This window comes from Chenopodium album, chromosome 7, assembly GCF_948465745.1.
Source record: "Chenopodium album chromosome 7, dcCheAlbu1.1, whole genome shotgun sequence".
In the NCBI taxonomy this organism is placed as follows: Eukaryota; Viridiplantae; Streptophyta; class Magnoliopsida; order Caryophyllales; family Amaranthaceae; genus Chenopodium; species Chenopodium album.
The window spans coordinates 10983879-10996385 of NC_137840.1; the positions used below are offsets into that span (position 1 = coordinate 10983879).

Sequence of the window (12507 nt, forward strand, 5' to 3'; positions counted from 1 at the left end):
CGATTTTTTATCACCTCTAAGAAAAATAAAGTCTTTACAAAAAGAACATTATAATACATTAAAGAACATGTTCTTTTTCATGATTACTCGGGTGGTTGAATGTGTTTGAAAAAGAACCATATGTTTGACAAAAAAAAGTTTGTGTTTCTGCCTATATTTTTAAATATATGCCTAATGTTCTTTTTTTTTGGGTCTATGTTCTTTAAAATATGTTTAACGTTGTTTTCTGGGTGTCGCATGGTGCACACGCACTGAAAAAAGTTGATACTTGAAAACTATAAGGTGTATGAATATTGTAAATGTCAAATTGAGAGGTCTCGGGGTCGAGCCTCACCATATGCAAAAACTGTTGTTGTGAGACTCTTCCACCATAAGCCAGGTGTGCTACTCGAGTCGGATCCAGATGTAGTTTTTTTTTTTATGAAAACTGCCGATGCACAATATTAATTAATGGACAAAGAGTCCGAAAGTACATAAGGATAAATTTTCATGGGACAATGATTGATCCACACTCGCTCTACACCAAATGACACTACTCTCGACATTGATTCGGATGTATTTGGAAGTTGGAACTAAGCTCTAATAGAGCGGGTGGACATCCTTAAAAAAAAAAAAAGTGAAGGTCAAAAAATTTGCAAATTGCAGCCATTTAAAGTTCGTATTTTGCAAATTGCAGCCATTTAAATTTTTTTTTTGCAAATTGCAGCCCAAAAATTCATATAAATTGTAAATTGCAGCCCGATTCAACTTTTTCATCGGTTTACAAGTTGAAAAATCTTCGATTAAGGTTTTAGGGGCCATTTTATCTTTTAAGGAACCAAATTAAGCTCGGAATTAGCAAAAAAATAACGCAAGTATCTCGTTTTGCGTAATAAAAGTGTATCGATTTGTGGGAAACTGTAAATATGAGACACTTACGTTATTTTTTTGCTAATTCCGAGCTCAATTCGGGCCCCTAAGGGCTAAAATGACCCCTAAAACCTTTACCGAAGATTTTTCAACATGTAAACCGATGAAAAAATTGAATCGGGCTGCAATTTACAATTTATACGAAATTTTGGGCTGCAATTTGCAAAAAAAAATTTAAATGGCTGCAATTTGCAAAATACGAACTTTAAATGACTGTAATTTGCAAATTTTCCAATTATAGACTTAGGGAGGAAACATTGGTTAAAAAACGTATATAGTAGACCGTTTAAATCACAAAATAACAAAAATGACGAAAACACCCCAAGAAATTTCAAAAAGTGAGAGAACTAGAAAACAACAAAGTCAAAGGTCAAAATTGTCATTTTACCACAAGAATTAAAGAAAAAGCCGACTAGTAGTAGCAGAAGAAGAAGAAGTGGGAAGTAGGAATACTCGTACGCTGACCAGCCAGAAATCGCTGACTAGTCTTACTCTCTCTCTCCTCTCTTTCCTTCTTCCTTTCGTCGCCATTCTCAGGCAAACCTCCTCCTCGTTGCTGCTGCTGTTTCCTCTCTTTCTCTCTCCTCTTTTTTCGCCGTGATTTCCGCCGATCTTCTTTGCCGCCGGTAGTTGTTTCCGGCACTGAGAACAGTGTTTTGTCCCGGATAACGGGTTTTGATCGTGAGTTGCGATTTCCCTTTTGCCCAATTTTGATTTTGAGCTTGTTTATGTGGATTTTTGAGTGTTTCTGCTTTTGGGGGTTTTTTTTTTTTTTTGAAATATGAATTATTATAATGGGTGTTTGTTGTTTTTTATGATTGATTGTTGTTGCAGCATTTAATTCAATCTAATTAGAAAAATCCCAGAATTTTCTGCTGTTAATTTTCTGCATTAATGCTTTATTAGGGAGGAGAGAGAAAGTGAGAGTTGACTGTGGTGTGCTTTGATTGACTTGATGATTACCCTTGATTATTTGCAGATTTTTATGTGGTTTATGTTTGTGAATTGAACAGTTAAAGAGGATTTCGGTGAATTTTATTAGTTGGGTTATGTGCGCTGCTCATTCAAGACGATCCGAAAGACGAAATGGAGCAAGGGGTTTCCTCCATTTGGGCTTTCCTGCATTTGATTTTGGTCTTTAGTTACTTCCACTATGTTACTCCCAATGCCGAAGGTTAGTTCTTGTCTTTCGCTCCGAGTTTGCCTGAGTTCAATTCATTACCTGTGTTTGTTTGAATTTAGTTTAGGTTCCTCTTGTGATTATGAATAAGATGATGTAAAGATATTGACCCCATTTTGATGGAAATAATTGCCTAATAATTGTTGTTGACACCGAAATTTTGTTAATTATTGGTGTCAGATATATGTAAATAAGGAGTATAAAAAATTATAAGATATTTATCTTCAGAATCTCATAGATTATTATCTTTTACTCTACGACACTCTATATAAAGAAGGTCGTTTATAGGGTTTAAAGGAGGCTCTGATGGAATAAGTCTCAAAGACTCCATCTCCTCCCTACTACCAAACATTGTAGGTACATAGTATGGATTAAGCCGACAACGCCCCGTACTATAAACAAATATCAAAAACCTAGCCCTTTGGAGAGAGGAATCAAGAGATCTACGAGAGTTGTAACCCACAAATTATCAATGAAATAATTGTTTCCGTATATTTTTCTACCTCTTTATTTATGTATTGCAGGTTTGAATTTTTATGGTTTACAATTGTCTAGTAATTCTTATGTTTTTTTCCGGCCCGTTAATCAAGGGAAGAAGTTAAATGTCATTTTTTTTTGTTTAGGTGAGGGTTGATCATTGAGAATAGAACATAGAATATAGGATAGCATGAGATGTTGGACACTAAATGCACTCGTGATAATTTCAAATATTGATGGTATTAAGGAGGATCTCTGTTCTTAATGCTTAGTAGCCCATTTCCAAGGCTGCTTATATCTGAAGAATGCAACGTCGAGTAGTATTTTTCTGACCCCTCAGCTTAGACCATAAGATAATAGGAGAAGTTGGATACTTGAGGTGCTCATAAACAATACAATTATCTAAATTGCTTATAATTTTAGGACAGTTTCAATTCTAAAAATGTACGAGTAGCTGGTTTTGAGGCTGCTTATATGTGAAAAATGAAGATGGGACTCTTGGGAGTGACGTCTTTCTAACTCCTCAACTTGTTTGACATATCTGCTTCTATATTTGAAATATAGATATTGTACATTGCTAGTGCTTTCTTTTTTTCTAGTGTCCTTTTCTTTCCTTTTACAAGAGTACTCTGAAATGTGTCTAAATTACATTCTTAGTTGTGAGTCATCCAAATTTTGGAGAAAGTGATTTTAAAGTGCACTTTTCTGAGAGATGATGGATTGTGCTAGTTCTATACTTCGTTCTTTCCTTGAGCTAGAAATTTGTTTATGCTAATTCTGTCATGTGGATCATTCTTCTAAGCAAGTTGAACTTCCTTATGGATATATGTATTATTTACGATTTTTTTACCTTCATCTGTTATTGTATAGAAGCTGTTGCTGAAATTCTTGTATTGCTTGTATGTATTAGCTCCTGATGGTGGTGGCATTGTGCATGTGAAACAGGTGATGCTTTGAATGCACTCAAGTCTAGTTTGGCTGATCCTAATGGTGTATTGCAAAGTTGGGATCCCACCCTTGTAAATCCCTGCACATGGTTCCATGTTACATGCAACAGTGAAAACAGCGTCACCAGAGTGTAAGCTACTAAATTCTGTTTGAGTACTGTCTGTTAGCTCATGGATTCTTCTGAACTAGTTGTTTATCATCAAAATATTTAATGTCTATGTTCAGTGATCTTGGCAATGCGAACCTAACTGGTCAACTTGTTACACAACTTGGTCAACTCCCAAATCTTCAATACTTGTAAGTATTACTAATTAATTTAGATTGCTGGCTGTTTTTTTTTTTTTTTTTTTTTTTCACTGCTCTTGTTGGATTGACCCATATCTATGCAAGTAGTTGGTCTTGATTATTGTTTACTATAAATTGTTGTTGAGCTTTTGGCAATTTGAATGAGGCTTTCTAAAAAAACGGTCAGAGGTAATGCCAATTAATGTATTTATAAGGTCATTCATGGGCTTTTTTTTTTTTTTTTTTTTTTTTGGGGGGGGGGGGGGGGGGTGGGGGGGGGGGAGATTTCAACCTGGCTAGGTAGTTATGCTTGGCTAGGTTGGATCACCTTGAATGATGTGAGCCACATGTGGGTAGCTGGAGCAATTTTGGTGGAATATTATAAATACCTGGAATTCATTTTACTCATTTATTGTGGTCTCTCTAAACAAACACAAGCTCATCGACAAAAATCTATTCTGTGGATTGGGAGATACTGATATTTTCTGGCTCATGATTCCATTTCCTGGATGTTTTGAGCTAAGGTCACATTAAGGTGTTAACATCTTTTGTGCTAAGTTTACACTTCCTCCGTCTCTATTTACTTGACCCATAGCCTTGGGCACAATATTTAAGGAGAGGAGAGAGAAATTGTAATTTTGTGGCCCTTGTTGCACATGACCTTCCTTTTACCCCCAAAGTTACCCCAATGTACACTTTTTGAGGGTAATTTAGAGAATTTATCCACTAAAAGTTTACCACATATAGTATGGGTCAAGTAATATGACATTTCCATTTTAAGAATGTTAGTCATGTAAATAGAAACGGAGGAAGTATATGTTTAAAGGTTGCACTTAATTTCTTGGTATTTGTGCAAAAATTATGTTGGTTTAAACATTATCAGGGATTGTCCCATAAACCAATTTTCATAATGTTTATATGAATCTGTAGCACATTGCAAGATCTGTTTCCACTTCTCCTGTGATTATTATTACTCCATGGCCACAAGGACTGTAGTGAGTATACATTTTTAGAAAGATGGGTGGAAGCATGTGGAATATGGAAGGAATAGGCAAGGTTTATTTATTTACCTATTTTTGACAGGGAGAGAAAGGAAAATCGGCTTAAAATAATATAAACTATTAACGGTGTGTGCAAAATAATACAACCTCAGCTATTTGCTATCAGTAGTACAACCTTTTGTACTATATGTGCAAAATGGTACGCCAGCCACCGAAGAAGGCATCTTTAGGAATATTCCGTCTATATTCATTATTAAATTATTTTTATTATATTTTTTAAATGTAAAAGTGTATTTTTTTTTTTTTCAAAATACAGTTTATGTTAATGAAAGTGAAGGTGTTAGTAATTTGTAGAATGAATCAATAATCTTGTTTACTTTTCATTTTTTTTTTGTATAATCTTTGTTGTTTCTTGAGTGTTTTGCAGAATTTTTTCAGGCCGTGTAGACTAATAATTCTCTTCTTGTTTCTTTGACAGGGAGCTCTACAGCAATAACATTAGTGGGACAGTACCATACGAACTTGGAAACTTGACAAACTTAGTGAGCTTGGATCTCTACCTGAACAATCTTTCTGGTCCCATTCCTGATACGTTGGGCAAGCTCCAGAAATTGCGGTTCTTGTATGAATGCTTCTCAATCTCTGTTGTTCAGATTGAATTTCCTTATTCCCCCTTTTTTTCCCTTAAAGATTATTGTTGTGTGCACACTGTATCACTTTATTTCTTTCTGCATTAAATCAATTATCACTGTCCCGAAACCTGTTAGGATAATCAAGATATAATGATGATATATCATATATCTTTGTGTACTTGTTGTATTGTTATGATAGCAGTAAAACAATTTAAGAATGCCATAGAGTGTTAGCAGGCCCTTACAGCTTCAGCTTCAGTTGCTGAGAAACCTTTTGGTACTTATTCATTCCCTGACTATTGTGTCAAACAGAGTTGACCAAAAATACCCTTCTTATCTCTCTGACACATGACTTGACTTTTGAGTTTTGACAATTCTGAATTTCTCATCAATTTGTAAAAATGAAATTATGATGATAAAATTTGTTCTAGGTCATGGTTTTTGAACTTTTACATTTATTATAAAATAAACTGAAATGAACCTGGTGTGGATAAATAGGCTTGTTTAAACTTCAACAGGTAGCCAAGGGCAGTTGAGTATATCATTATCTCTGCAATAAAAAACTCTATGAGATCTTTGACTTGAAAAGCAACTGCCATTTTCATTTGTTCAACAAATAAGAACTGCATAACAAATAATGAGCTGATTTTGATTTAGTCCTTTCAAATTACACAGGGTCATAATGTATAGGCATGTCTGTTAGCACTTGACCTTTGAATCTTTTATCCTAGGTCTTGACTCATGACTAATGTTGAACGTTCTCCTAAATGTTTGGTTTCTCTAAAAATTTTAATTTTCCTTTTGAAGAATTGTTCAGTGCTACACTGCTATTACATGGTGGGATCAAATTTTTTTATTATCTTAAGTAAAAAGGAAGATCTGATGAACTTGTTATTGGCTTTCCTTGTTTAACATCTTATTATGTTGCAATGTTTGAACTGATTAATTATATGGACGCCAATTTATCATTTTGTATTATGTTTTAGTTTAATTTGAAGCTAACACACTTACAGGAGAGAGGTAGGTCAAAAGTTGTAATATCTCTCTAATATTACAACGTTACCTTCCACATTTTCTTTTACCATCACCATCTCAAATGCATCATGTTTCTGAGGTTCCTTTGGAAGGTGGGATAGGGGACCCCTGAACAAATACAAAGAGTTGTAAACTTGACCATGACTTGTTGTTTAAAAAAAAAAAATCACAATAGGAGAGACAAGAACTCCCAACAATGAGAAAGAAAAGTTACAAAATTTAAGCTGAATGAATAATTAAAATTATATAAATAAAAAACTTTGTAAGACCGGATGATTTGTAGGCCCATTCCTTAATTGAAATGGAATAATTTCGCGGAACTAGGGTAAAGTAGGGAAAGTGTCAACCTTTCTTATCCAAAATAACCTAAACCATTGCAACAGTAGGGTAATGTGGATTCATATATGTCAAATTGCGTATTTCATATCCTTAATACTCCTTCCGTTCTTTTTTGTTCTACTCACTTTCCATCTTAGGCCATTCTTTTATATTCTACTCACTCTGGTTTTTATGGTATACCCCTTTTACCATCTTACCTTTTCATTCTCTCTGTCTCTCTCTCTCTCTCTCTCTCTCTTATTTTATTCACCCTCTTCTTACACAAACCCACCTTTTTCTTACACAAACCCACCTTTTTGCATTTTCTCTCTTACTTTATCTTACACCTCACATTCTTCAACAATTTCTTAAATGTCATATCTATAGTGAACAGAAGATAAAAGAAAAAGGTGACTATTGTTGCTAAGAAAAAGGTGCAGTTGGATTCTTCTCTTAGATCTTGAGGCCACCATATTAGATGTAGCCATGTAGGCATCCTGTATCAGTAGTTCTGATTCTTCTGAAAAATCATCAGAAGTAATTGGGTGGTTGGGTTTAAGGTATTTATTTTCTTTATTTGTCTCAAACATCATGCTTTATATGATCTTCGTTACTTTTGGTGTATATATGTTATTTGTTTTCTGTTCTTTTTTTGTGAGTCTACTTAGAATATGTTTTAGATTATATTTATTGTTAGTTACTCTGTTATTTTATACAGTTAGCATGCTCTTTAAGAATGCTTTATTTCTTTTGCATATGCCTTCAAACTGTCATTTTGTCCTAATTCCTAACAGTTTCTGTTGCATGACTTTTCTGCACGGATAGGCGGTTGAACAACAACACCTTGTCAGGAGAAATACCAAATTCATTAACTGGTATCACTACCCTGCAAGTCCTGTGAGTGTCATGTTACTTTTTCAATGTCAGAAATTGCAGTGCTTCTTAGGCGCATAAGTTTTCTATGCTCTGTTAAGAGGTGTATAAATTTCTAATTTCCCAAATGTGGCTTGCAGTGATTTATCATACAACCACTTGCATGGAAATGTTCCTACTAACGGATCCTTTTCAATGTTTACCCCCATAAGGTTAACAAACTTGTCCTTATATATTCTTCATGATTTAAATGATTTTAAGTTGATGCTAAGTTTTCTATGTTTGCTGTTATGTCTCTTGATTTCAGTTTTAATGGTAATAATTTGAAAATGCCAGCAGTTACTCCAACTGGTCCAATTTCACCGCCAAGTTCTCATTCAGGTTTGCCTTTGACTTTATGGTGCTATTCTAACGTTGATCTTCCTGAAGTATGTATTATGTAATCTGTTAACTCCCAATTTCATTTCATAATGATATTTAAGTACTTATTAATTGATTTGTTAGGCGAAAATTGCCTTTTACTTTTCAAAGCTCACCAATATTAAATCCACTTTTTTGGTTTGATTTTCATTTTCCTTATGTTTGATTTCTGGTAATATTTTTTTCAAATAGCAATTGTCTTCTGAACCTAATTAAGTGATTGACGGGAGGTTTAGGGTTCATTGAGTTGGATGGTTATAGTGTTTAAGCTGTTTGCTGTACCCTTTTGCTTCCCCTGCCACTAGTGTATATTTATGTTGGCTGTGTTGATTTCTATAACTGGACCCATGTGATTGCTTTTTTTCCCTGCCCCTAGATAACTGAAGAATTTTTTCATAAACTGAAAAAAAAAAATTGTCCAGTATATGATTCAGTGTTTGATGCATCTTCCAAATGCCTTTTCAGTTGCCAATAGTGCCACTGGAGCTATTGCTGGAGGAGTTGCTGCAGGTGCTGCTTTACTATTTGCAGCTCCTGCAATTGCCCTTGCTTGGTGGCGACGGAGGAAGCCACAAGAACATTTCTTTGATGTGCCTGGTTAGTGGAAACCTGAAATACAGCTTTTATTGACATTAAAACATCGTGACACATTAATCCAATGTTGTAATTTCACTGATTTCAGCTGAAGAAGATCCAGAAGTTCACCTGGGACAACTCAAAAGGTTCTCCCTGCGAGAACTGCAAGTTGCAACTGATAATTTTAGCCACAAAAATATTCTTGGTCGAGGTGGATTTGGAAAGGTTTACAAGGGCAGATTGGCTGATGGCTCTCTTGTGGCAGTCAAGAGACTTAAAGAGGAGCGCACCCAAGGTGGAGAACTCCAGTTTCAAACTGAAGTTGAAATGATTAGCATGGCTGTCCATCGAAATCTGCTCCGTTTGCGTGGATTTTGCATGACACCCACTGAAAGATTACTTGTTTATCCATATATGGCCAATGGAAGTGTTGCATCCTGTTTGAGAGGTATTTTTATAATTTTATTTATTCCTGGTGGTTTACAATATCTCGTGATATATTTACCTCTCCAAATCTAAGCATGATCAAATGTAAGGGTTTTTGATGTTGCAAATTTAATGCAAGTATTGAAGCTATCCATTGGAAGTGCTACTTAATAATGATTTCTGTATGATGATATTAGCTGTTATATCCCTGTTGCTTTTACATTTGAATTTTTCATTTGCCTGTTGCTTCTATAAGTAGTAAAATCTGTCTTGTCCCTTCATTGTAGAACGTTCGGAGACACACCCACCACTTGATTGGGATATTCGGAAGCGAATCGCATTGGGAGCTGCTAGAGGGCTTGCTTATTTGCATGATCATTGTGACCCTAAAATTATTCATCGTGATGTAAAAGCTGCTAACATATTATTGGATGAGGTTTATGAAGCAGTTGTTGGGGATTTTGGCTTGGCAAAACTTATGGACTACAAAGATACACATGTTACTACAGCTGTACGTGGCACCATTGGACATATAGCACCAGAGTATCTCTCAACTGGAAAATCGTCAGAGAAAACTGATGTTTTCGGTTATGGAGTTATGCTACTAGAGCTCATCACCGGACAAAGAGCTTTTGATCTTGCCCGATTAGCCAATGATGACGATGTTATGTTGCTTGATTGGGTATATATACGGATTTCATCTTCTCTAATCTTTGGGAACTTCCTAAAATATGTTATGGCAATCTTTTTTAATCTAGTTACTGCCAAGGTTTTCTGTTCTCACTAATGTGATTCTTGATCGTTTTTTTTAAAAAAAAAAAAATTTACTTTCTTTTTCAGGTTAAAGGGCTATTAAAAGAGAAGAAATTGGAGACCTTGGTTGATGGTGATTTGCAGGGCAACTATATTGATGCTGAAGTTGAGCAGCTTATTCAAGTTGCATTGCTTTGCACCCAAAGCTCTCCAATGGAACGGCCTAAAATGTCGGAGGTGGTCAGAATGCTTGAGGGTGATGGCTTGGCTGAGAGGTGGGAAGAATGGCAAAAGGAGGAGATGTTCCGCCAGGAAGCTAACGTCACTCACCCCAACAATGGAGAATGGGTTGTTGACTCTACTTCCAATCTCCGACCTGATGAACTGTCTGGTCCGAGATGATATTTTTTTTTAAAGGTTAATATTTGGAATGTATGTAATTCTAAGTGTTGTAAAAGCTGTTAATGTATTGAAAAATCAATAGTTCCCTAATTTGTGAATATTTTTTCTTTATTTTTCTCTTTTATCACTCTCATTTTTCCCCCTTTTTCAGATTACCTTTTTCTAGTGTATTCAAAATGACAAATACCGAATACATATACTTGGTTGTTCATATGGTTATTGGTTGGAGATGTTTGTGGGTGTTAGGGAGTACAGTTAGCACAATGTGATCAAAACACCATGTGTATTAGATTTTATGCAGCAAATTAGTTATTTTTAGTGTATCAATAAATAAAAGATATTGTTCTTTTTTCAACTAGTTGGTGTACTTTGGCAAGACGTTTTAGCCTTAAATTACTTGCAAAGTTGCAATCCATTAGGACCCACTGAGAGGGATGTCAATGGGATTGGACGAGGTGGATGTTGGCCTTCCTAGAATCCTAGCCCCGCTTAAGATTTTCATCCATATCCTCTCGGTGGCTTCAAAATCTATCCTCATCTTTGCTAGTGCATACAAGTCCAAAATTGTTTACGCCTCACCCCCTACTTGGATATCCACACCACCATATGCATTTAGGGCCTATTAACATTTACTGAACTGAACTGATTGAAGCTGAATTGAACTGAGTTGAGCTGAAATGAATATTTTATGAGAGAAGGAAATTAGAAGCTGAACTAAACCTGAACTGAATTGAATTGATTGGAGCTAAATTGAACTAAACCGAATTAAAATTAAGCTAAAGTGAACAGGTCCTTAATCCTCGTTTGAGATCCGCCAAATCCCCACCTTCCAAAATCCAACAATATTTTTTTTTTCTTGTAGAAAAAAAAATTATATGTGCATAATGAGAAAAAACTATTATATTTAGAGTCAAATGAGAAGTTCCTTAAAATGAAAAGGATGAGAAGGATATTATGTGCATAATTTTTGTATTGAATGTTCATGTTTTTTAAACTAAATGTCCAAAAAAAAAAAAAAGACTTAAATTCGATTTGCATAAGTTTGGAACATAAATACACATTTTTTTTTTATTTTCTAGAAAATTCAATTATTTATTTATTTATTTAGTTTGAAACCCAATCATGCACATTTAGTGGAAAAAAATGCACATTTTATGAAAAATGTAATACCTCGTATTTTTATACGTATTTTAATTAAAATAAATATTTTGAGAAGTATTTAGTTAAATTGAATTGTTTTATTTGAAGTATTTTAATTATTTATTTTAAATAAGTTTGAAAATAATTATAAAAGAAAAGTTTATTTAATTAATTAATTTAATTAAGTTGGGGTTTAATTTAAGGAAAGTTTTATTTTAGTAAAGTTTTACTAGGGATGGGATTAGGAAAATTAAAAGAGGAAAGTTAGGGAAAAAGGGTTTCGAGACAAAGGGGTATAAATATTCCACACATGAGGCAAATCAAACTTTGCCCAGAGTGGAGAAAATCCAAGGTAAACTTCTCTCTCCTTTCTCCTTATTTTTCTTTCTTTTTCTTTCTCTTTTCCCCTTCCCCTTCCTCTTTGGCACGGCCGGCCACCACCCACACTTCACCGGCCACCACCGCAGGTCCGCAGGCCACCGACGCACGACCAACAGCTGCGGTGGCACGGGCAGGGTGCGGCGGCAGCCAGCTATATAAAAAAAATTGAATCTTTATTTTTAAAAACCAATTTATTCCTAAATCTAATTGTTAATTATGAGTTTTGGGATTTGATTTTGATATTTGATTATGAGTATTATGTTAATTAATTTTCAGATTATGTTTTTAATTAAAAAGCTCCAATATTTGAAACCCTAGGTTCTTGATTTATAAATTATTGAAGGGTTATGATGTATAATGGTTTAGACCTTTGAATAAAGTGTTTTAAGGCTTAATTACAGTAAGTTTTAATTAAAATATAGTGCTGGAATTTTTAGTAGAGCATTTAAAATCAAGTTTCTTTAAGGAATTTTAATTACCCATTAATTGGGATTAAAGTATGATGTTTTAAATATAATTTCAGCTTATTTTAATTAAATTATGAGGGGTTTTATAATAGTATATATTGCTGGAAATTTGTGTAGAGAGGATTTTAATATTCTTCTATGATTTTAAATTGTAGGAGACTTTGAAGTGAGCGATTTCTATTAGTCGTGGCGATTTTAAGATCGTATACAAGGTACGTTCGCGTACTTAGCATAATTATATTAATGTGGTAGCATGCTAAATGTGTTTGATTGATTACAAGTAG

The 12507-nt window shown here is 34.5% G+C and overlaps 1 protein-coding gene across 1 annotated transcript; it reads left to right on the forward strand.

Moving 5' to 3' along the window:
* Positions 1–1354: 1354 nt before the first annotated feature.
* LOC145638911 (BRASSINOSTEROID INSENSITIVE 1-associated receptor kinase 1-like) lies at positions 1355–10446 on the forward strand. The gene is made up of 12 exons (XM_081689972.1): positions 1355–1590; positions 1923–2083; positions 3512–3644; positions 3740–3811; positions 5279–5422; positions 7611–7682; positions 7799–7870; positions 7966–8039; positions 8544–8675; positions 8761–9102; positions 9368–9762; positions 9921–10446. The coding sequence occupies exons 2-12, from the start codon at positions 1996–1998 to the stop codon at positions 10233–10235; spliced, it is 1839 nt and encodes a 612-aa protein (XP_081546098.1). The 5' UTR covers positions 1355–1590; positions 1923–1995; the 3' UTR covers positions 10236–10446.
* The last annotated feature ends 2061 nt before the right edge of the window (positions 10447–12507 follow it).

What these genes read in the sequence shown, in the direction of transcription:
- LOC145638911 (XM_081689972.1), top strand. Translation starts at nt 1,996, where the DNA reads ATGGAGCAAGGGGTTTCCTCCATTTGGGCTTTCCTGCATTTGATTTTG. An exon ending in TGTTACTCCCAATGCCGAAG is followed by an intron (nt 2,084 to 3,511) that starts GTTAGTTCTTGT and finishes CATGTGAAACAG; the next exon opens with GTGATGCTTTGAATGCACTC. An exon ending in ATGTTATGTTGCTTGATTGG is followed by an intron (nt 9,763 to 9,920) that starts GTATATATACGG and finishes TTTCTTTTTCAG; the next exon opens with GTTAAAGGGCTATTAAAAGA.